The sequence below is a fragment of the Lepisma saccharinum genome, chromosome 2 (genome assembly GCF_977018435.1).
Source record: "Lepisma saccharinum chromosome 2, izLepSacc3.1, whole genome shotgun sequence".
NCBI lineage: Eukaryota > Metazoa > Arthropoda > Insecta > Zygentoma > Lepismatidae > Lepisma > Lepisma saccharinum.
Window position 1 is genome coordinate 204,125,691 of NC_139230.1, and position 26,674 is coordinate 204,152,364.

The window sequence follows — 26,674 nt, forward strand, 5'->3', positions numbered from 1 at the left end:
AGTTTAGGTTAAGTTAGGTTAGGCAAGGCAAACATAGTTAAAAATTTGGGGTCGAAAAACCATGCACAGGTAGCCCCACAAACGTTTGACGAATAGCCCCACGAACCATTCAGGTAAGGTTAGGTTAGGATAGGATAGGCAAACATAGTTAAAATTTGGGGTCGTAGTAATATCAGGAATGTATATTTAGTTTTTAAGTATTGGAAACACAAAATCTTCCAGTAAACAATGAGCAATCGTGCCGATCGCGGACCACTCAATTTCACTTATTTTGCAATTTCTACACGTGACCCCCAAATTTTAACTTCAAATTCGTGATTAGGAGGCCTCAATTAGTGAGTATGCGAAATATTACAAAAATCAGGGAGGGGTCCTGTATTGTAAATTCGCTCCTTCATTAATTGTGGAAGCACCGAGCAGAAAGATTTGGTAAGTAAATGTGTATATTTTATCTTCTGTTTTGCATGCTCATGAGGTGGTTTTTTTTTAGTCGCTTTACTTGGCGTAGGGACATTTGGTCAGTTGTAGGGACATTGCCGAAAAATGGTTAGCAACACTGTCGGCTACCAGACGTAGTGAGTGTACCGTACCCTCATGCACACTTCTGTTTGCGTTTATCAGTACGCGTGTTTTTTATACTGTTTTATTCATTTATTCAGTGCTAGTGCTTTATTGTGTGTTAATTGTTATTCATTCATTAGTTATGCCGCTAAACAAATATAGTCTTGAACAAAGAGTTTTTATGTACGATAATTACGTGAAAACGAATTCTTGCAGAAAAGTGGTCAGGCAATTACGAGAGACAGGATCTCTTGAACCTAAGAAACGTGTTGTATTGCTGTTGAAACATCTCTTATAACACAGGAGGTTAGTGATCATCATTATTATTACTTTTAAATATCATTTTACGCTTTCGGTTTGCTTTATTTGCCGGGATGCTCTCTTCCATTTCTGTCAAACTGAGGATAAAATAGCGATGTCTAATCCAAGATTAGATGTCAGAAATAAGGTGCCAGGAATATTTGTATTTGGGAATACACCTTTTCCAGCATCCTTGCGACAAGGTACGTGCTTATTTCAATTGTAATTGTAACTGTAATTGTGAAAAGTGGAAACATTACAAAGCAAGCGGTTTCTGTTACGGACTTCCTGTAAGTCAATTTGCCGGGAACTGTTGCATGAAGGAGGCGCTCGACGGCCGACGGTCTGACGGTGAACGACTGAAATAACCTCCCTGTATTTTCCATACAGTGTCGCATATGACGGCAGAAATTTTAGTGTCGCATACGACGGTGTCGCAAAAGTCGTGGATTCGGGTTAAAAGGCTTTACGAAAAGCTTTCAGACTAGCGTCGTTGCTGTGTTTCTAAATTACGTGTAAATATTATCATAAGATTTAATGTCCTAGGTTAGAACAGCCGTACTAAGGTACTTATATCTGCAAGCTAATAGTTTAGTTTACCAACTGGTAACATACTATACGTACACATTTTCATATCCAAAAAACTTACACTCGAAATGAAATCACAAATACGCCACTGAGGGGACATCCCCATTAAAGCAAAAAGCTCAATCGCACACTGGATTTACGTTACATGAAATCGGTCCTCGAACAACCCGTCAAATAACTTGAAATACTGTTCCTATAAAATTGACAATTCAGTTAGTGAGTTTAAAGAAAACGAGCCTAGAAAAAATATATTTAACAAACGTCCTTCCTATAAATATTCTCTACGACAAACACAAACCGAAAGCCGTTGCAACAGACTCTTTTGTTTGCCGTCGGGTGTAAAGAAATTAGTAGAGCGTGAAAAACGATACGGGAATGCCAACTAACTTCGAAGACATTCTTGATCGAACAAGTCATACTGCAGTGTAAGCAGCTGGATTCTTGGGTGGTGCCTGTGAGTTTTTAGTACTTTTGTTTATCTATGTTTCGTAAATGCATCAGGTTTTTGAGTTTGAATTATGTTTCAAGTTGAATTTTATGTACAGATAGCCTGAGCAGGACCGAACATACAGTTTAAAGTGGGATCCGAACCACTATGTGCTTCTATCAGGTATCGAACCAGGAACCCTTTATTTCAAGGTTACCACTACACAACTGGGAAGGCCCATCCGGTTTTTACCTCCACTACATACGTATATAGGATTACATAACATGACAATTAATAAGGGAAAATGTTTAACTTTAGGCATCAAAAACGAAAACAAATTTTAAAATATTATCGCTTTGAACATAAAATTGATTGATTGATTTGTTTTATTTTACTTCCCATCTCTGCCACTTTTGACTAATCGCGAAGATTACTATTACCCGGGAACAAAAATGTGCAGTGTAAATTAGCTGATAGGACACAGTGTATGGTTTATCTGTAAATATACAAAACTGGACCTTCATGAACAGTTCAAGATAAGGGTTCACCGGGAATTATATAATGTACCCCAAGACTTGCGAAAGTCATTACATGCAAACTTCCTTAATGCTATTTTTGAAATTTAAATTTCTGTTTGTGCTATAGTACTCAGGTTGTTAATACATGGAAACTGATTTGTTGAAATAAAAAAAAAAGTGGTAACGTCGTCGCCTTGTAATCAAGGGGTCCCAGATTCGATACACGGTGGAGGCACTTGGCACAGAGGTGCGGATCCCACTTTAAACTGTAGGTCCAGTCCCGATTAGCTTCCTGTGCATAAAGTGGACTTAAAACAAAAAATCAATCAATCAACCAGCGTGCCAGACAATTTTTCCATCACTTCCAGCAGCGATCTTTTTCCACCAACTCTCTCCAGCAGTTCTTAATATGGGAAGTTCATACCTGCCTAACGGAACCTGAAATCCTCGGAAAATATATCTGCAGGAAGATTAGGACGTCAAATCTTCCATTAGTTCTGGTTCGTATCTTTTTTCTGGTCTGCACGGAGAAGCGAAATGTCAGTGAGGGCTCTTGGTCAGAGAAGCTGTGGAATGGGGCGATTTGAGTTAAACTTTTGCTTTACATGTCGGGAAGTCCGAAGAGTACAAAGATGCCACACATTTTATGTTGCCTGTTTAAATTTAATCATATGATTTTCATTATAAGTTCACGTTTTACGGAACACTTCACCGCGCAGACATGACTTCCTGTCTTATATCAAATATTATTGTTGATTTTACGTACAACCGTTCCAATACATAACGTCTGGACTAAGCCACGTTTAAAGTGCCTGAACTACTGTCGACCATCCTTGGTGGAGTTGTTAGCACAGCGCTGGAACTTTTGATGTCGTAGCGCGCTGTGCTAACCACTCCATCACGGAGGTTGGCTTATTTTCTTTGTGTTTAAAGAAGACCTAGTATATCAAGCAATTTCTACCACAAGATAAAATAATATTTGCAAGCATTTTACTCTTCAACGTTTACTGAGAAGAGTGATATATTCCAAAAGATTAAGTACCTTATTACGTTGTAACGCAATACGCGGTAATTATATTCCGGTATTGTTTTTGTTTCAAAAACTTTACCAAAGCAAAACAAACAGAAAACGCAAAAGGTTCTAAGATTCAATTCTCGTGTACCTTTTCCTTTACAATTAGAAATTTCCGTTATTTTATAAATTGCTAAAATCTTCCAGATTGAATCTAAAATAGGAGGAATTTATTATGAATCTTCGTCTGAATAAGACCCTGTTAGAGGATGGAAACGTTAAGTTTTAGTGTATATTTTTTATTAGAGTTGCAAAAGAGCAGGCTTTTTTGAATGAACGGCTTTTTTTAAAAAAGAAAAACCGGAAATTTTGGCTTCTTTGGCTTTTTAACAATTACGGATTTCACTTGAAGTTACTGTTGTGAGTTTACAGGTTTGTAGTGACATGTTTTACAACTAGCTAAAAATATTTACATGATGTGGCAGCCATTAGACAGATATTGGCTAATCCCAGTGGACACATATTGCATAGTGGTTCAGATACATATATAATCCTAGCTTACCGAGGGGAGGGGAGGGGGGGGACTTGCAGGCCGACCACATCTATTTTTTAGATTTTTCAACTGTTTGAAAATAAATTACATTGTTCCCTAGGATGTTCCCAATATTCCTGTAATGAAGTTCAAGTAGACCTGATATTTTCCAAGCTCTTCAATCAATATGCATTGCACATTATAAAATATTAATGTGATCAGCAAAAACTCGACACAATTTTATCATTGTACAGTCACCGGCATTAAAAATGAGACACCTAGATCCTGAAACACTCCCTTCACTGTAAGGTGTTATGTGTGTTGCCTAACTCTACGGCGATAAGTGGATAGTCATAGCAAATTTTCAGTGGCAACTTCTACCACCGCCGCAGAGGTGGGCAACACACACAACACCTTGCAGCTAATCGAGTATTTCAGGATTTGTCCCATTTTTATTGGCGGTGACTGTACGTGCTCGGTCGTAGTTAAAACCAGCAACCTCCAAACCAAGTCAAGGTAGCAAGATATCAGTTTTACACGATTGCATCATCTTTCAACTTACAGTAGAAATGCTTGAAGCAGGCTGTCGTCATCTTGTGCATTGCTTGAGGCAAGATTTGTGTGTAGTCTGGGGAGAAGATAATTTGATGTACGACCTGATGAACAGACAAATTGGATCGCTTGAGTACGTGGAGGGGAAGGGAAGATATTGTAAGCGAGCATGCGCATACTGCGAGAAAATCGTATTGAATTCTTCTCCATGCAATTTGAGGGGAAAAATGATCGGAATAATTTGTGGAACGAATTTTCGAAACAGCTGGAGAAGTTCTCACAGACTTGAAAAGAAGACAGGAGTTTCTTTTCTTTTGAATAGCTCTTACACTCTGATTTTACACGTTATGAATTGGAATATTCCATTCTCGGAGAAAGTTCCCTGAATTTCTATGGCGTTGCTTGATTTGGATAAATCCTTTATTGCACTCATTTCCCTACGAATCCCGAGTGTGTAGTTATAACCGATTACCAAGCCAACTACCTTTCTGTACATACAATTCCTGGAATTTTTTTTTTCGCGGTTGCATAATCAAATCAATTCGTTGTTGATTTGTTTTATTTTACTTCGCTTTTCTGCCACTTTTGGCTAATCGCGAAGATCAGTTGCAAAACATAATGTTGATCGTTAAAAATATTAAAACAGTAAGATGCAATTTCTTACTCCTTTACTTTACTTGTCAACTCCATAAAGGAACGTCAAGAAATAAATAATTATCACGGGTCCGCGCGCAGGATCATTAAAAAATCAAAAGAAAGATATATAACTAACAATTACACAGTGCATTTTAGTACTGTTGTTTGCAACAGTAATTTTGTGAAAGGAATTATATGTATGTGATCACTTGCGAACGCAGGATTTCTTTTCGGAGTGAGAATCTCTAAAGGTTCATTACATAGTTGCGTTCTTGGGGAGTTACACAGTAATACATTTCGTAATTACCATTCTTAACCTTTGTTTCAAAAGTTTTTTTTTTTTTTTTTTAAGGACAAAAATGGTAATTCAGGACCAGTTTAAGAGGACTTTGCATTTATTACTTTAGTTTTTCTACGAGTTCTTTACGATTTTCAATTGAAAATTTGGATTTTCTTAGCATTTCTTCTACAGCCCCTTCAGCCCCCCTCTGCTTACGCCTGTGTATATGGTAATAGTGTTTCTGTCGCAATATGACAAAAGTGTTATTTGTATTTGATTATTTACGTTTTTTTTGTTTTTTTAACCTGTTTAGGTTAATTGCGACAATATGATTGAATGGTGAAATAGATTGCACAAACACAGTGGAAGGTCCCAGGATACAAAGAAACCCTTGGTTTCATATTGAGCTACGGTAGCCACCCCTGTCATGAGGATAGCTGACGGAATATTATCTAGTCTGAAAGTCTGAAGACATTGTAAATACGTATATCGATTTAATAAAAAATCATATTTCGTGTCATATACTCTCAGTATATGGCACGAAATTAGAGATCAGGCAGCCATGATGAGGAGGCATTTTGGGCACGTGTAATATGAGTCCTTCCCTGTAAGGCGTTTTTGTCCAGGCACGCCATCAACTCGTTTGTAGTCAGGCTGAGTTACCGATGGTCGGATCTCTGCAGGAGCCTCGACACTCCCTCCTGCGAAACTGCAGGGGCTTTCACATGAATCGTCTGCAGTGTTAGGACAGGAGTGCACTGCCTCGAACAGATTTAGAAGCAGCGTCCTCCAGTTTCTAAAATTAGGTCAGACATGATTTATTGTGCTTGAAATCAAATTTGAATGCAAAGATGCCAGTCTATTGCTTAAAACAAGGGCAAAATTGTCTTTCGGAAAGACATGTTTCAGCAAATTAATACTGACGTCCTTTGCTACATCGTTCTGATTATCTTTTTTAAGATGAATTCACATCATTAACCATTGGCGTGGTGATCACCTTGTAATTAAAATGTTCCGGGTTTGATTTTCAACAGTGGTTCGGATCCAGCTGTATGCTGTAGTCCACTTCCAATTAACCTGTCTGTGCATAAACTTGATTTATTTATTTTACTTCGCTTTTCTGCAACTTTTGGCTAATCACGAAGATGAGGATGAATGATGATGAAATGAGGTGGAGGAAGGGACAATCACAAACTTATAAGGACGACAAAACACGAGCTTCACAGAGGATTATGCAGGCGCCAGAGCCTCGTTAGCCTGCAAAATTCAGACCTTGTGTACAATGTGGAAGAGAGGTTGACATTTGGGTGCTTCTAGAAAGGGTCACTCCTTGCACCTCTCTCTGCATGAACTGCACTTTGCGAATACTGTGTCCATCATATTCCTGTAGTAAAATGTTTGGCTATATTTCGTACCGCTCTCTACTTTCATGTTATGACAGAATATTTTTGTCTCCTAAATCTTTTTACTAATTGTGACCGTTTAGGAATTAATTTTATTTGTAAAATGTGAAATTTGTTCAACATTTTCCAAGATGGTGACCGTTCCACTGCACGGCTTCGTCAGGGCTTTCCGAATTTTAATTAGGGGCATGCACTGAACAATAGTGCCGAGTATGACCTTGGACCTTCCGGTAATTAGTTGAATCGATTTCCCTTTTCTTGTTCTAAAATTCCTCGACTAATAGCAAGACTGTTACAGGTTAAACTTAGGACCCCGGGATTTCAAATTCAAAACATTTGGGAGGGTCACAAGGGGTGAAAGGGTTAACCCTTTCTAAAGACACCCAAATGTCAACATCACTTCCACATAGTACACACTGGATCGCATTATTGCAGGCTAACGAGGCTCTGGCTCCTAGACTCACAGTCCGTATCCTCTGTGGCTTCCGTGTTGTGCCCTGTCCATGTGTGTGTGTGACTGTTCTCTCATGAATTTCATCTTATCACCATTCATCTTCATCTTGGCGATTGACCAGAACTGGCAGAAGAGCGAAGTAAAATTAAAAACAGAACAATCAAATCAATTTCGGGCAGAACCGTTTTGTAAATAAAATGCCTTGCTTGCTGCTCCATGAAAATAATTTAGCCTTGCCCGCCCTCCCCCCAACTTAAGAAATTCCTGATCCCCTAGGATTGCGCCTCTACTGTCACTGGAAATGAAATGAGGACTAAAAGTGGTAAACGTTGTAAGTGCCAAAAGCGAAAGTGTTGGGAAATCGCATCGTTCAGCACATCAGCCCGTAAGAACGTGCACACTAGTGCCTCTTTACACGCCCTTTGTACTACTTAGAGGGCTACCAGCCGAATTTCACGTTTACCACATTATAAAGCATGGCACATTTCACAGTTTAACGTGGAAAACTGTGTTTTAATTATTGTGCACTTCCAGCGTTTACCAATTTTAGTCTTCAATTCTCAAAGAGCTCTTGCGTGAAGGATGCAGAATCTTCGCCGGTGATTGAAAAACAAAAGAGTTTTGCATTGGCATTGTAATCCCAAATGAGCTCCAAAATATGCCGAGACCTAGGCTAGATTTGAATATGTATTTCTTACCATGCAATGGAAAATAACACTTTATATACAGGGAGGTTATTTCAGTCGTTCACCGTCAGACCGTCGGCCGTCGAGCGCCTCCTTCATGCAACAGTTCCCGGCAAATTGACTTACAGGAAGTCCGTAACAGAAACCGCTTGCTTTGTAATGTTTCCACTTTTCACAATTACAGTTACAATTACAATTGAAATAAGCACGTACCTTGTCGCAAGGATGCTGGAAAAGGTGTATTCCCAAATACAAATATTCCTGGCACCTTATTTCTGACATCTAATCTTGGATTAGACATCGCTATTTTATCCTCAGTTTGACAGAAATGGAAGAGAGCATCCCGGCAAATAAAGCAAACCGAAAGCGTAAAATGATATTTAAAAGTAATAATAATGATGATCACTAACCTCCTGTGTTATAAGAGATGTTTCAACAGCAATACAACACGTTTCTTAGGTTCAAGAGATCCTGTCTCTCGTAATTGCCTGACCACTTTTCTGCAAGAATTCGTTTTCACGTAATTATCGTACATAAAAACTCTTTGTTCAAGACTATATTTGTTTAGCGGCATAACTAATGAATGAATAACAATTAACACACAATAAAGCACTAGCACTGAATAAATGAATAAAACAGTATAAAAAACACGCGTACGCGTAAACGCAAACAGAAGTGTGCATGAGGGTACGGTACACTCACTACGTCTGGTAGCCGACAGTGTTGCTAACCATTTTTCGGCAATGTCCCTACAACTGACCAAATGTCCCTACGCCAAGTAAAGCGACTAAAAAAAAACCACCTCATGAGCATGCAAAACAGAAGATAAAATATACACATTTACTTACCAAATCTTTCTGCTCGGTGCTTCCACAATTAATGAAGGAGCGAATTTACAATACAGGACCCCTCCCTGATTTTTGTAATATTTCGCATACTCACTAATTGAGGCCTCCTAATCACGAATTTGAAGTTAAAATTTGGGGGTCACGTGTAGAAATTGCAAAATAAGTGAAATTGAGTGGTCCGCGATCGGCACGATTGCTCATTGTTTACTGGAAGATTTTGTGTTTCCAATACTTAAAAACTAAATATACATTCCTGATATTACTACGACCCCAAATTTTAACTATGTTTGCCTATCCTATCCTAACCTAACCTTACCTGAATGGTTCGTGGGGCTATTCGTCAAACGTTTGTGGGGCTACCTGTGCATGGTTTTTCGACCCCAAATTTTTAACTATGTTTGCCTTGCCTAACCTAACTTAACCTAAACTTACCGAGAATGGTCAGTGGGGCTATACGTGAATAGTTTTGGGTTAATTGTGATTACGAACCGATAAAAAAAATCTTATTTTCGTAGCACTTTAACGGCAAACGTTCATCATCGAAGATGCCATTTTCGTATTCTGAACTTTTACGATCGATGCACTATTACCAAACTTACCTGTAATCAAATCAGTCCACACTCCACATGTTCTTCTACATCGTGATTGTCGCTGTCACATGTAAGCACCTTCTTTCGGCAATATACCGAAATCCATAAGTTTATTAATTAGCCCACGGCCATCCTCCTGCACACTCCACCTAACAATCTGTACAACATTAACAACATTTTTACTGTTCTCTTCCGCCATTCTTACACGATCCATGCTCTCCAAGTATGAAATCAACAGTGTGGCAACGCTGTAGACATCGTAACTAATTGCGAACGTCGTCAATTGTTCATATCAACAAATATGGCTACCATACTTGTATACTGAGAATCATTGCGAGAATGAAAAAGCTTATTTTACAACTTATACACGTTAATGACCCAATTTTTTTTACCTCACCCCAACATGTTAACTTGAGATAAATCATCACGACTAATTATTTCGTGAGTATAAGACGTAGCATAGAAATTACAGAATGGTCCGGTATTGTAAATTCTTGCCTTAATGAATAATAAGAGTGTGCGGGACAGAATTTTTTGGGTCGGGACGAAAAAATTTGCTTTTCACTTAAAGTGATTGTTTTGGCATTTCTAGAATAAAAACTTACAATTTCCGATAAGTTACAGAAACTTACAATGCAGAAAACGTCGAAAATTAACGACTTCTTAAAGTGACCATTCGGTAGCTATTTCCCGACTGTTTGGGATCCCGAAAAGTCGGGAAGTCATTTCCCGAAGTCGGTATCGGGACGGGAATTCTTTTTCCCGATCCCGGTCCTGACTTTTCGGGATCCCGCACACCCCTAATGAATAACGTTGAGTCGTTTACTGTTGATTATGTTATTTGAAGTCATACATGCTGCTGCTGCCAAGAGAGTGATGTTGGTTGGTGATGCTGTATTTCCTTCAGTCTTAAACAATTCTGGTCCCATTTTATTTATCTTTTTATTTGTTTTTGTATCACTTAACATTGAAAATATTCTTTCCGTTTCCGCGTTAGAATGTGGCAATGTTAGCACTATTTTCGCGAGAGTGAAAATGTTTTCAAAAAATAACTTGCCTTGAAAGTTCTTGGTAACCGATAACATGTTTCAAAATTCTGATGGAGATTTGTTGGTTAGTTCTTTTTTCTCCTCCTCGCTAAAGTATCCAGATAAACTAATCCATTCATTCCAAACCGAGCACGAAGAAAGTGCAACTGACTGGCGAGTAAGCTTTGCACAATAAAATGTTGTTTTCCAAGATTGAAAAAAGTCCCTACGTTTTCCCTTATTTGGTAAAATCTGTCCCTACGCGGGCGAAATATAGTGAAAGTCCCTATGCGTAGGGACATGTCCCTACGGTTGGCATCACTGGCGACAGGTGTCGCGTTTGTTCAGTATGAAGCGCCTTCTCGCGGCTGACAACTCCCCCGACCCCCGATAAGCTGCCGGCGCTGTCGCGACAACTGAGGATAAAGTAGCGATGTCTAATCTAGGATTAGATGTCAGAAATAAGGTGCCAGAAATATTTGTATTTGGGAGGACACCTTTTCCAGCATCCTTGCGACAAGGTACGTGCTTATTTCAATTGTAATTGTAACTGTAATTGTGAAAAGTGGAAACATTACAAAGCAAGCGGTTTCTGTTACGGACTTCCTATAAGTCAATTTGCCGGGAACTGTTGCATGAAGGAGGCGCTCGACGGCCGACGGTCTGACGGTGAACGACTGAAATAACCTCCCGTTATAAAGAGTACACCAATTCCAGAAACATTCACGAATGGCAACGGTCGGTACTTTGTTGACGAATGAGCCACTTCAATTTCAATGTATTTGATCTGAATAATTTTATTGGATTCAGCTTTCTAAGTGTTTTTTTTTCCTGGACATTCTTTCAAACAGCTCTTGGAGCGATGATTTGCGTAAATGTTTCCATTCTCCGGACCCCCTCACTTCGATCATTGTTTTATAAAGAAAAATGTAGGCTCCATTGCCGTACATTTTGGTCGAATTTTTAGGCATCATTCAATCCTGATTGTGTTCGTTCAAGCGATTGTAATGGGTCTAACGTTTAAAGTGGGATCCGAACCACCGTGTGCCTGCACCGGGTATCGAACCTGGAACCGCTTGATTACAAGGCGACGACAACCCTACTACACCATCGGGGAAATCCTGAATTTTGTAGGAAGAAAATTGTAACTATAGGACTTTTCAGTTCTTACGGCGGGCGCTCTAGAAGTTGGCAAGGGGAGCGGGGAAGCTACCAATCCAGCGCGATAAGAAACGCAGCACCCTGTAGAACGAGGTTCACGTAGTACTTATTTCCGCCACGTCGTATGTCTCTGCGCCACCGCTGTTGTCTGGTTGGTCTGCGGCGAATTCCCCGCTCCCCACTTCCCTTGCCAGCTTCTAGAGCGCCCGCCGTAAGAACTGAAAAGACCTATAGAAGGGCTTCATTGTAATATAATTATTTTGTATATCGTTAAGGCAAACACGAGAATGAGACAAACGTAGAAATTACATCCATGACATAACCCCCTTTAGCAGCCTTCTACTAAGAGATTTTGGTTTATAACTTTTGGAAAGCAGTTACCCCTCCTCCACCAAAACCCATCCAAGATAGTACTCGCATAATATTTCTCATGTGAGCGCGAAAAGTAAAATCAAATACCTTATGACCAATCGCTGATGCAACGGCTCTAATTTCTGCGTTTGTCACATTCTCGTGTTTGCCTTCCGAAAGATACACAACATATATGCAGCGGAAACATTAATTTGCATGTTGCTTTCATGTATGCATGACGTCATTGTTTGTTTCGCTTCGTTTTGCATAATGAATAAACAAAACTATCAAGTGTGAAAGCTAGACTTACACATTTCGGGATGTTTGTGTTTCGAGTGTTCGCTTGCATTAATTACCTTCAATAAGCGAGCTGATGTATTTAAATGGATGAAAATCATCACAACAGCTGATGGACAAGATAGAGTATACTGTACTAAATAACGTAGATAAGGTGTCGTTCATATGACAAGAAACACAACATAGGCATTATTTGACTCTGTATAGTTTATATACACAGTGTGCATATTGATGAGAACTTCGCAAGACCGTGATAACCACACACCGCCCTAGCAAGCCCCCAAATTTTTCGCAAAGTCCAATTGTATTGATAGTCAATTTGACTATAAGTATTCCAGAAATAGCGTAGCTTCTATTTCGGCGTATGAGCTCCTTCAGGCAATGTAATTAATTAACTAACCTACAGTTCTCGTTTTGATCCGATTTGGAGCCTTTTTGATTTACTTTTCGGTAAAAAACTGAGCTTTTCTGCAATGTCTCCCTCTCATTTTCATCACATTTCGGGCCATGGCCACCCCTCCGGTTGGTTTAGTAAACATTTTGTATTACATCATCAAATCAACAATTAAACCTTTCATTGTATTACTTGGAAGAATTTTGAAAAAAATATTATGGTTTGTTCATAATGGATGGTCACATTGAGTTTTTGCTTTAAGTCCACTTTTAGCACAGATAGGATAATCGGGACTAGAGCTACAGTTTTAAGTTGGAACCGAACCACTATGTGCCTCCACCGGGTATCGAACCCGGGAACCTTTGATTACAAGGCAACGACATTACCACTATGCCATCGGGTAGGACATATACTCCATACATATACATATACTACAGGGCGAGCGAAAAGTCGCCGGACTCGACTGAGATTTTTTTTTGTTCATAGCTATTTATTTATAAATTCAACCGATTCAAATATGCACAATGTAAGATTTATATATCTTCCTGTATTCAATAATATGGCTTGTTCCTGAAATTTGCTATTTATTTTTATTGTTATTATTACTGTTATTAACATAGATCTTAGTGCGATATTAAAAAAGATAAGATAATAAAGAAAAAATGCACAAAATGAAATCCTGTACAGGATCATCGGGATACAGTCTTCTCCACTATTCCACACACAAAGTATAGGTCATTCAGGTCAAAGTAAGCCTCCAACAAAGCAACACGCTTCTCGCGATTTAAAACCATCTTGCACTGCGCGGTCAACAAGCAGCCACTGCTGCATTAAAACGCCAGCCTAGCTTTCAAAATAGGCTCCTCCCCTTCGCAAGGGTTGTCCAAACAAGCCGTGTGTGTTTGGTCCTACGGGAAGGAACCAAATTTTGAAAATGATATTTTAAACTTTCAGTCCGGCGACTTTTCGCTCGCCCTGTATAGTACTATAATGTTATTTTCTTCATAACGTAAGCATGTTTCACAATTTATGAAACAAATATACTGTAATTGGCAATAATTAATTTCATGTAGTCTCAAAAAGTAAAAATTCAGACATATTTTGATAGATTTTTCAAAAGTTGAAATGGAATTAAGAATAAACATAATTAAGAATAATAATGTTATTATTAATAGGTGCACAATGATATACACACTGATATATTTTAAAATGAAATATATTATTGATTTATTGTAAACTGTTTGATGATAATAATATAGTAACCATTTTACAATTATGATCATTAACATCAAGCAATAGTTATTACTATTATTATTAACTGTCTATAACTATTAATATTGTACTCGCTTTGGGCTGCTGAAAGTTGTACCCCTCCCACTATTTCTCTATATATACGCTATATGTGGTGCTACTACGGTCGCTACATCTACGCCACAGATGTTGTTGAAATTAACTCCAAATGATCTCAGACAATTGCTGGAACTTCGATTAGCAATAATGTATTGTTTATTGTGCATAAAGGATGCTTTGTTCTAGTGTTTTAATGATATATAATTTAATTATGATAATTCAGTGGTATCCAGAGGAAAGGCAAAGCCCGTTGCTTATCCTGGAAAATGAATGTCAGCTTAAATTATATATTTCACACATATAATTTCATTTCAGACAGAGCGTTAATTATATTAAAGGCTGATAATGAGAAATAAGACTGGTACAAATCGTTGCAGGAACACGGTAATTCAAACTGAAGCAGTTTTATTTGTGGGGGTCCCCCTGGAAAAAGTCCTGCAGACACCCATGATGGTAATTCATTTATTTTACAGATTGTATATTGGATTGTATCCAAAACTTGTATGATCAACAGTTTTGTAATTTACATAAGTAACTAATAAATTATTTTCTTTATTTTCAGATGACGGCAAGTTATCCCCCTCCTGCCCAAGTTTCCGCGTCTAAAATAAGCACGGAATATAGGCTGCAGTTTGCATGGCCTCGAGCGTCGGATGTTATTTCGGCGGTCCGAAAGACTGAGAGTGGTGGTCCCCGAAAGTCCCTCTCCATGGGAGCGATTCGGCCCACAGGTAGCATAGCCCCTGTCCACAAGAAGCGCAGCGGAGACATAGACAGAGAAGAAGGTGAGGATGCGAGATTTGTCGTCATTGTCAGAGATTTTAAAATACTGGGTGGGGCAGAAAAACCTCACGTTTTTTAAAATGATAAATTAAATAAAAAGAGTTCGTCTTTATTCATGTGCTAGCCATATGTATGTCATTATTATTGAAAAAAATTATGATTTACACCAACATTAAGTGAGCAAAATAACATCTTGCAAGTGGCGCCCATTTTGGTCCTTACAATGCTGGAGTCTGTCGCTGAAACTTCTCTTTTCTGGGGAAGAAAAAAAACCTGCCGATTGTTGTTTTGTTATTGCGTCGCGTCGCGTGGTAGGGTTGTGGGAGGGGAGGTGGTGGGGATTCCGTTGAACGCAACGTACCGCGCTTTCATTGTTGAAACGCCATTTGCAAATGTTATTTTCCGCACTTAATGTTGCTGTATTTTTTAATTTATTATTATATTTTTTTTTTTTTTGGTTCCGCAATAAAAGCGCCATACGTATGGCTGTGAGATAGCGCATGAATAAAGATGAACTCTTTTTATTTACTGTGTTATATCATTTTAAAAGTCATCAGGTTTTTCTGCCCCACCTTGTATATAAAAAAAGTAGAGGCTTGTGGAACTTTCTCCTTTCACATTTCGGGTTGTTATGTAGCATCAAATTATTTGCAGGAGGAGGAGTTGGTGTTTTAAGTCCACTTTATGCACAGTAAGGCTAATCGGGACTGGACCTACAGTTTTAGAGTGGGATCCGAACCACTTGTGCCTCCACCGGGTATCGAACCCGGGACCCCTCGATTACAAGGCAATGACGCTACCACTGCGCCATGGGGGAGGCCCCAAATTATTTGGAGTTTGAAGTTTAAGTCCACTATATAGGCTAATCGGAACTGAACCTACAATTTAAACTGGGATCCGAACCACTGTGTGCCTCCACCGGATAGCGAGACCGGGAACCTCTCTATTCTGTCACCTAGCTTAATTATGCTCATTTTTCGTTTCTGTTCAGTCGTAACAAAAGCCGTGGTATTCAGCATTTTCCTTCAGTACGAGAGTATACAGGGTGTCTCATAAGTAATAGCACAAACTGACACAGTTGAAAGTACACGATAATAGAAGCAAAAAAGTCTCAGTAAACATTGGTCCGCAAACGAGCCGTTTTCGAGATAATTGCGAATGTGTGATTACAAGCCGCCACTGACTTCATTATTTGTAAACGTCGTCCTAGTTGGTAAAATGATATATATATCCAAGGTTTTGGGCTTGCCCCCCTCTCAAAAAATCCTGGGTACGGGCCTGTCCGGAGACAAGTACGGCATAATCAAATGTTGAGCGAGCGATGGCATCTATAAAAAATGTAAAATAATATGAGACCCAGTGCTTTTTTTCTGGGAAGAAAGTTTCCGGTACTCTTCTACTTGATTTGTTATTGTGTTGATCATAAGAACGCATGGGCGTCAGCAGGGATAAGGAAAAATTGCCTATTTCTCCTTCCTGCCTCCCCTTTATTTGTAACCCTTAGTCTTTTCTTTCCTTGTAGAAGTTCCTAGCTTTTGATCTTTTACAGTTTTAATAACAATTCATTCGTGTTTACTTCCTCTCTTCTTTTTCTATGTTTCTCTCCTATTTTCTGTGTTTCTTATTTTCTCTCTTCGATCTTGTGTTCTCTCTCTCTCTTTTTCTGCCTGTTTTCTTCTAAATTTATCTTTACTCTCTCTTTCTATTTCTATCTTTTGCTCTTCTCTCTCTCCCTCTCTTCCTCGCTTCCCTTTATTTTGCTCTTCTTTCTCTCTTCCCTTTCTTTCTCATATCTTCGTCTCTACTCTCTCGCTTCTCTATGTCTTATCTCCCTTTCACTTCGCTATTTTTTTCTTTCTATCTCGCTATCCTATTAACCTCCATGTGGATTATTTAATTCTCTTCCTCTCTCGCATTCAGTCTCCCTCAAAACAGTTCTTTCTTATGATAACATATAAACATGTCAGTAGGAAGGACGAAGCTTTTCGATTTTGTCCTCGGAAAATTTTCTTACACAAAATATTGTAGAATGTTCATAAATGATAACTAGAGACCGGATTTTAAAGGGAAAAATTTTCCTCAAAAAAGGGAAAAGAAAGGACTGTAGTTTTTTTGCGATCCACTAAAAATACTATTTTGAATGAAAACGCAATACCATCCATATATAAAAAAGGATACATTAAATTTCGTATTAATGTATCCCTGTTTATGAATGATATATATCGTAGTTTCATTTAAAATAATATGTTTAGTGGAGTGTCTTTTTCATTTCATTTTTTTTAAAGGCAAAGTATAAGGAAAAATCTTACCATCAGTGCCGATGAAATCTTCCTTGAAACAGCTTACCGCATTTCATAACATGCTGCCATTTCTATCTAGCGTCGCCATTTCACTGACAATACTGTCGTCACTGTCACACAGTTAAGTTAAAACTATTCTAAAAAACTTCGCAATAAAGTCTAAATCTAGCAGACACGCCCACTTTCAACCCAACAGGGCCGCTTACAATGCGTTTGTTGCTGCGTAACCCCAGATCGCATTGCTTCAACAATCGCTGCAAACGTGCTCCCAACACTCTTGGAGGGAAGGTAAGGTAGGAGGCGCTTGTCCTTTCTTTCCTCTAAACTACACCAAATAGACAATTGTTGAATGTTTTGTTCAGGGTAAAAACAGTCGTACAAAATATTTGATATCTTGTCAATAAAGGGACCAAGGAAGATGTTTTTTTAAAAAATAAAAAAAAGGAGGGGAAAAGAAATGTAGGCTGAAGAACTAGTCAATAAAGAGACCAGAAAGGAAAATATTTTAAGAAAGGGGAAAAAAGAGAATGTGAGCTGAGAAAGGGAAAAGGGGGAAGTCAAAACCATGAAATCTTGTTGGTAGAAGATAATTATCAACACTGTTATTTATTCCATGATCCGTGTTGAAAAATAAAAAAGGATTTCCCTTTAAAATCCGGTCTCTAATGATAACACACATTTCTTTCGTTAAAATAAAGTGTTATTATTTTCGTTCTCACCATAAAAAGGTGCCGGTACGGCGTACCGCTAGAAAAAAGCACTGTGAGACCTGTCAGAATAGTTCGTCAACTTTCAAAATGTTTGCGACTACATTATATTTAAAATACCATTCTAAATAATACAAATAAAGTGTGTGTAATTACTGGTAGCTCCAAGCTTGTAATTTTTTCACCAAAAGTTTGATAGGCAAGTAGTGCAATTCTCTCTCGCTTTCCCTCTCCCTCCTTTAAGTTAACGTTTATTATTGACAATCATTGGTGAATGAGATGATAGGACATGCCAAAGTTAATAAACAAAAAAAAACTGCACATTGCGTGGGAACACGTGAGGGCAATTGTGCTACAAGCGTTAAAGTGTTATTGTCAAACGGAATGGCCTTTAAAAAAGTGTTTTGCAAGACAACCTGCATGGATCAAAATCAAAATGAAGCGTGGAACAAATGTTGTTATCAACGTCTTCGAGAAGCATGTGGTCACCAAGCATGACTTTATCGACGGATGACGGAGTTTCGCTGGGGTCGCGTGGGAGTGAAGGATACGGCACGTTCTGATCGGCCCGGCCTCTTGCATGACAATGCCCGACGTCACACTGATCCTCTAACAAGGAAGTTGCTATCGTGAAGCCTGTCGGAAATGCTCAGGCATCCACTGCATCCCCGACAGTCTTTGTAAACTTACCTTTTTAAAAGTAACTGGATTACACTTACAGTAACTCATTCAGAGTTACTCTTTTTTTATTATTTTTTTACATGTAATTCCAAGTTACTTTTACAGTTACTTTATTCTTGTAAACATGTTGCACTGCGTTGCAGACTAACGAGCCTCTGGCGTCTGAACTCACAGCGAGGACAATCCTCTGTGGGACTTGTGTATTGTGCTGTCCACATGCGCTTGTGATTGTCCTTTCATCAGTATAATCTTATCGCCATTCATCCCCATCGTCGCAATTAGCCAAAAGTGGAAGAAAAGTGGCGAGAAATGAAATAAATCAGTCAATTACTATATGAACTGTAAACGAGCTGCTATTTCCTTTACTAATGACCATCTGAAATTAACACTAATTTTCAATATTTTTTATGTTCCTCCTATGTTAAAACAGGGACTTCCCGATGGCGTAGCGTTAACGTCGTCGCGCAGTAATCAAGGGGCTCCGTGTTCAGATCTCACTGTAAACTTTAGGTCCCGTCCTGATTAACCTATCTGTGCATAAATTGGACTTAAAATTCAAACTCATAAGTTTAAATCTGAAAATATAGAAGTAAAGAAAATTCATCCTTTCACTTTGAAAATTTTGACGCAAAACATTTGCTCGCAACAAATGAAGATTGGAATTTTGTCTAATTTGTTTAGCAAGCATAATTTTGTCCTTTACTATTGAAACGTGTAGAAAAGTAACTATTAATTTTGTTAATAAGAAAAAGAAAATACAATGAAATACAAAAAGTCAAGTCAATAAGTGTACAACAGCCTACGCATATTTGCACTATTTTGGGTGCCTATTTGTCTACCTGTTTCAAAAGTTTTCAGCTGCCATAAATCCGCATCCCTGTTCGCTGGACTTTTTGCGGGCGCCAGGGCAGATTTTTTCGAATTTCCCCCTCTTGTAAAACCGCTAGGATATTGAAAAATCTGAAAAATGACATCTGTTTAAAATTCCTTCTAGTGCATTTATGTGAATTTTCATGTGGTTTACTTTCTTTCTTGCCTAGATATTATCAATTGTTTCCTGACTACGTAAACCTATTAAACTATGGATAATATCTAGACCATTGTTTTCTCAAACTTTTTTCTCATTGTACCCTTTAGTCGTAACTAAACATCTAATGTGCCCCCACCATAGGTTTTCTCCGAATAGTGGGTTTTGGGGATATTACAACAAAAATGAAAATGTGAAACGCATGTGTGCTAAGACGTACACAAAAGACTATGATTTTTCATATATTTTTTTCCAGAGTTCTTGGAGAAAACGTAAAGAACAAAAGTATGTTTGTAAGGAAACTGTCAAGCACATTTGTTTTAGTTTCTATTGTAAATCCTCACAGAGTTCCTAGTGAGAAGGATGTGCCTCCATAGCCTGGCAGTTTCTTGATGTCCGATTGTGCACTTGAAACTTTCAAGGGGAGATTCGGCTCCAAATTTAATATACTTGTATTTCGGCACTAAACTACACCAACAATGTACCCAGTCGTACTCGTGACGTTTTTACACTTTAACAAATGTTTGTGGGTTTTTGATTTGAAGAATGAAATGGGTAGAGACTTTAATTTAATTTAAATTTAATTTAAAACATATGAAACAAAGATATGAGTATCAGTGACAAAATCAGCCTTGTTTTCCTGTTAAAGCTATAAAGTCTGCTCTGTTGTCGTGTGGGTATTCTCGACGTTTCTCTTCCGAGCTGATCGCGTATCCCCTTTAAGTCGTTCATGTACCCCTGTGGGTACGCGTACCACAGTTTGAGAACCACTGATCTAGACAACAGCGAAAGCAAATCACACGAAGATTTACATGAATGCTCAAGAGGGAATTGTAAACAGATGCAATTTTTCAGATTTTGGAATATCAGTGGTTTTTGGAAAGGAGAGGCAACTGGAGTATGAGTAGGCTACCCAGAAAGTAGTTTCAGAGAAACCTTGCCACTGTTGTAAACACGAGGGCTGGAAAAGTGCCCAGCGGACCTTCAGGCCCTTGATGTCAACGGTCTATCCTTTTTCTTTTCATCTCTTCTCACTATGGCTAGTGGCTATATCCAAGTGCACTATGTGGCATGCTCTCACATTTGTGCCTCAGCTTCAACACAAAAGAACCATGCCTGTACTTTCTTCAGAAATCGTTTGACGAAATCGGTAGAAAGTGGGGGCACAACAAATGTACCACTGTTCTCTGTCAGCAAATTTTGACTGGTGGCCTGACACGTACATTTTAAGAATAGACACACGGCTGTGCTTTTACCCACTGGACCCTCACTGCTATCTATATTGCATATTGTTAATTTTCTTAGTGGTGTGTAGTAGCGTGCGGTGACCATTTAGAAAGCCGAAGCACTGATTTTTTTTGATTTTTTTTAAATAAACAATAGTAGCTACATCAAGGAGCAGGCTTGCCTTGATAAAAACACCGCACGCCACTGCTTTGCGGCATTTTAGTCTTTCACGGGCTCCGAAAAAATGCCTTTCGCCACTTTCAGGGAGTCTAATTATCCTTTGAAATATGCAAAATTCGCATTGCATTCCGAAGCAGTGCTTCGGTATCTTACCTTGTATGCACGCCACTGGTGGTGTGATAGAAACATGAGTTCTCCTGACTTGATAAACCTAGCTATGTCCCTGATAATTCTTGTACAGTAATTTAATAATTGCAAGAGACTAAGAAGAAATAATGGTAATGGTTATTTTGTTGTTCCTTTTAGGGGGCCAAGAGATGGAGCCTCTTGTAATGGCAGATATGATTGACGCTGCCTCAGAATCATTAGCGGAGCCAGATGATCACAGTGTAGGAGAAGAAAAAATACAAGAAGAAACTCGAAGTAAAGAAGAAAAAGTTCGTCGTAGGTAAGGATGTCTCTCTTCTTTGACTCTCAATTATGATAGGATTTCTATGATAACAATTAGGCAGCTTTCAGACCAAAGCGACATGCAGCACATGTTGCTTGAAAATGAGCCAATCAACAGCAACGTTTCACACTTTAGTGACATGACAGGCCACACAAGTCTGTGTTTGATTGGTGAAACCCTCAAGCGACAACTGTCATGTGTCGATTGTCTTTTCAGTGTGAAATCTCTCTGAGATGAAAATTGACTATTTGTATGATGTTTTCATGTTGATGTATTTTAAGCAATGATCAAAATGGCACAATAATTATTTTTATCCATGATTATCAATACTTTCTTTATGATAAATTAATTAGTTCTTAAACGAATTAATATTAGATATGACATTCCCTGAATTTGATGGCTTTGTCAGTATCATATTTGGTACTTTGTGACTTCAATCCAGGAATTTCGAAATTAATTAATATTTTTAGAAGGCAATTTATGATCCTGGCTTCCTATTGGGAAGCACAAATATTTTTATTTTTTTCTAAATTTGCATCGCTTTCCGTCCACTTGTAGCTAATCACCAGGATGATGATGATGAAGGGTGATTACATGAAATTGAAGAACACAGAACCTTAGGTAGTTAGTTTACCACTTGACACATTCAGCTACCAAGGTGACATAAAGTACTTATAAAAATCCAAAAAGTTGGAGAAAGTTGGAGTACCCCACTCAATGAAGTAGATGGATGTGAAAAAGGAACACTGGAAGATTTTGTTATTAATACAAGTATTATTGAAATCCACAACTGCTAAAAAAACAAATAACAATCAATTTCGTATGAGCCTCTAGTCTGCAACTCATTTTACAAAAATTAGATTTTTTTTAAGTCAATGTTTTATGTTAACCCAATTTTTTTCCTACTTCAAGGACATTTCAGAGGTCTCAGGCCCATAAATATGCCACTCAAAACAAGGGTTACACTTATGTCGTCACGTATTTCTGAGCATCATTCCACATACACTTATACACAGCATGAATAAATAAAAGGAACCCAAAATAAAAAATATAATATTTTTGATACTTGTGTTAAAAGTGTTTAAATATTTTAGGGAACAGTTGGGCAAGTTAACACAGTGTTCCATACTCACACCAATTTCTTCTTAGGTTTTGTCACAAGCTTGATTGATTTATTTATTTATTTCAATTTACGCTGCTTTTCTACTACCACTGTTAGCTAATCATGATGATGGGATAGGATAAAAAGTAGGGATGAGCCGATATGAAATTTTGGTCAGTACAGATATAAAATTTACCGATACAGATAACCGATATTCTACCGATCCGATATAAAATTAGAAATGGTCCTTGAAGATCCTGAAAGGTTCATTGACATACTTAATAAATTGTTTCAAGGTGACTGTAGTGCAAAAGAAGTTGCTTATTTATACATTTACTTTTTTAGAAAGTAGAGCATGGAGATTATCCATAAAAATTACAACAAAATGGCAGAATTTTGCACTAATTTATCAGATATTTATTGATATATCAGATCGGTAAAATAATCGGTAATTTTACTGATAAACCGATGCACAGATATGCCTATATTGGCCGATACTGATAGAGTACCGATTAATTGGTCCCATCCCTAATAAAAAGTGATAGGATGAGATGGATTATTTGGTTTGATTTTTGTTATTTAGCGTCGCTTTTCTGCCACTTTTGGCTAATTGTGGCAGAGTGATGATAAGATATGATGAAATTGTTAAAGGGACACTCACAAGGAACACCCATGCCCAGGTTGGGATTCAAACCTGGGACCCATATGAGATGAATGAAGGGAAAATTACAAACACATACAGTGGCACAACAGAAGCACCACAGAGGATTATACAGGCTGTGGGTCCAGGAGCCAGAGCCTCGTGAGTTTTAGCTAAACAAGACAACAAATGTTCTGAGTGTAATTTGGTATTTGCATGGTTGTTCTCTAACAAATATTATTTACATTACAGCAACTTCCTTCACATGGTGATCCACTTCTCTCTCTTTCCCCTATCCAAAATTGAAGTGAATCCTTAGAGTGATCTTACTGTCAGATACTAGCGAGATATAATGCATAAACTACAATTTACTAAGAAAATTATTTGAATAGTTTAGATAACATTTGTCACAATTCAAACACTGAGAGCTTAGTTTCGTTGCTTACATTTGCAGAAAAGAATTTAAGACGGAATATAAGAAGAAGTTCCGCCCATTCTCACAGTACGAGTATGTTGAAGGACGATTTCACAAGAAGAAAGATGCAGAACCTGGTCCTCCCCCTCCACCACCTCCTCCGCCTCCTCCTATTCCAGTTCCAGTCCCTATATCTGTTCCTGATTTACCACAAAATGACGCATGGTATCGGGAAGTTTTGGAACTTCGCAGAAAAGCTGGAGAATATAAGGTAAGTAATTAATATGTATCCGATTCAGAATACAGATCAATTACTAAATTAAAGTGTCCCTTTGGTGCACTCCTAAAATCCTTGGTTCAGATAATCAATTGAAAAATAAGTTATTTAAATAATTAAATAATTTTTCACTGTATATGGTACTGTAAAACTGTTGTTAACTTATGTGTAACTATGTACATTTACAAAGCTTTGACAGATTATGCATTCCACAGCACCGTGGTTGGGGTACAGAGTTGGTACCACAGCATATTGCCGAGCTTTACAACAAGCAGATGACGTTGTGGGAGCAAGTGTCCAGAAGGAGTTCGCTCTCTGCACTTTCACTTGCAGCTACAACTCCCAGGTAAAAACTACTTAAACAATGTGATTCTTTTTAATAAATGTTTGCCAGCCTCTGTGGCAGAGTGGTTAGCACAACATGCACAACGACACAGGCCCCAGGTCCAAATCACAGCCTGGGGTCTTTGTGAGTGTCCCTTCATCGATTTCATCATATCATCACTCTTCCTCATCGTCACTATTAGCCAAATGAGGCAGGAAAGCGATGCTAAATAATAAAAATCAAATGAAATTTGAATAAATGTATGTATGCTGCTATCTTTCTGGGTTCCACAGCTTTGGAAGAATATATTTAGAAGAAAAACTTATTTTTCTCTTCTTTTTTATATTTCAGGTCAAAAAACCGATAGAGTTTGTCTCTTTAGCCTTTGTAAATAGGTTGAAACCAGAGTCAAGGGAGATATTTCATAGCCCTGTGTTGTTAATTTTCATCTCTGTCTCACTACACTATGGCAGTTTGTGATATAATGTAAATTACCTTTTATGCCACCCTCCCCTTTCGTGATAGTGTGTAAATCAAATATTGTTATTACTCTTTTCTTATATATTTGAAAAATATATTTTCCATAATATATGCAAAGAAATATATTACTCTATTATTTGTTTATTGTACATTTTTTATTGTTTCATTATTTGGTTATACCTCAGTGCTTTCATTTACCTGCGCCGATAGACATTCCACAATAGTCATAAATTTATTTAAAACCACTGCAAATATTTACGTAACTAATAAGGAATATTAAATCACCTGCATGTTTTTTCTGCTGTTATAAAAGTGCTGAAGATAGTATTTGCATTATTGCTGGATATTTCAGCTACATATTTTGCCAATATTTAAAATTTATTTTATTACAATTAATAATTATTTAGATAAACATTAAAATGCATAATAATTTCTCTTTCTCTACTGAATTTTATGTATCCACCTTATACTTAAGGAGTATTATGTACTTCTTTTTATCACCAAATTGATTCTGTGCATAAATAAATCATCATATGAAGTACTGCCTAATGTCCCTTTTCCTTTGTTAGGTCCATAACAAAGGAGGAGAAAGACAAAGAAAATAGCAAGAAAACATCACCAACAAAAAGTGCTGGAACTCGAGCTCAACAGATATCAGCTCGACTAGAGGAAAAATTAGAAGCAGAAAAGAAAAAGGCAAGCATATTAGAAAAATTGATTTATTTGCAAGTGTGTGTGTGAGAGTGACAGAGAGGAGAAGTAACACACACACCTAAATGTACATCAAGTTACCAAAAAAAAAAGACATTTGAAAAAAAGGCATCTAAAGAAATGCAAGTTAATGTTTTGGAGCTTTCACTCAAAGCTAAGTGCCGTGTGTATATCACTTGAAAATTAATCTTACGAAACAACACGTGACAACACCACATGAGTGACTTAACATGTCTTTAAAGTTGGATTTGTTCAAGGCTTATTTTCAAGTGGTATGTCACATGTGATATATTTTTGGTGTAAAAACCCCCTTAGGTTTTTTGGTTTACTGCTAAGTGTAGCTTATTTCTGGAATATTTAAAATTAACAGCTAAAACTAATATTGTCATACTTTCAAGCTGTTATCATTTACAAACTCATTGTTAGACTCACAATTTGTTAATAATTTAGGGTATTGTTGTACAGTTTTTGACACTTCTGGTTTGTATTGATACCACTAGCTTTCAATGGGATTGTTACAACCCAAAAATGTCCATGGCTGTGGACAGTTGATAATAAACTTTAAAATATTTTGCACAAGTTATAGTAATTTGTGCTGAAAATTATTACCTTTTTTTTAATTTTAATGTGATGAAACTAAATGGATTGTGAATTTAGTGATTAAAATTATTAACTAAAACTCAGTAGCACAACAGCCCTTTAAGGACCAAGTCCTGCCAAGTGGCTTTATGTTGGGTGATGTGTGGTCATGGCATAGAGTCCCATTGCCACTGTTTTCGGGCTTTTAAGACTGGAGCCCACTATTTCTTCCTTTCAAGCAGCTCCCCAATTGTCCTTGTGATGCTGAGTCGACACCAAAATGTTTTGAGCTTCAACTGGAAATCGAACCTGGGATTGCTTGCACCAAAGGCAAGATTGTTACTTTTAGTTTGTGTTTTAAGTCCACTTTATGCACAGTAAGGATAATCGGAAATGGACCTAGAGTTTAAAGTGGGATCCGAACCACCAATTCTGATTATTGAATCTGGAAGAGTTCTGGTGCTATGTTGGAGCCCAATTAAATTGATTATGTAGAGGAAATAAAGCCGCCTTGGTGACAAAGAGCTTTGAGTGTTTGTCTCACAGTCTCACATCTGAAGTTTCTGGATTTGAGTCCTGCCCAAAATATGGTCCTTTGTGTTCATTCTTTTGTCAAATTCATCTAGGGGAAAGTGAGGTAAGACCGGGTAGCTAACACTCGAAGGCTTGCTGGAGCTAAACTATTCAACCTAGAGTTTTCAGATTTAAGTAAAATATGCATTGTTTAACTGAGTACACTATATATCATTTCCTGAAAAGTCAGTTGCACTACTTTTTTTATCAGATTGTTTTCTGAAAAAAGTCAAAATAGAAAAACGAGA

General features: G+C 37.8%; 1 protein-coding gene across 6 annotated transcripts in view; it reads left to right on the forward strand.

The window, feature by feature from the left end:
- Positions 1-26,674, forward strand: part of LOC145984273 (uncharacterized) — a 466,606-nt gene that overhangs the window by 383,742 nt on the left and 56,190 nt on the right. For 5 of the 6 annotated variants that reach the window (XM_083117902.1, XM_083117903.1, XM_083117905.1 and 2 more), the window contains 5 exons: positions 14,531-14,753; positions 21,180-21,321; positions 23,521-23,752; positions 23,974-24,104; positions 25,133-25,259. In XM_083117902.1, the coding sequence (XP_082974028.1) occupies positions 14,531-14,753; positions 21,180-21,321; positions 23,521-23,752; positions 23,974-24,104; positions 25,133-25,259 (855 nt within the window). The remainder of the gene's footprint in view (positions 1-14,530; positions 14,754-21,179; positions 21,322-23,520; positions 23,753-23,973; positions 24,105-25,132; positions 25,260-26,674) is intronic. The other variant, XM_083117908.1, reaches the window with a different exon arrangement.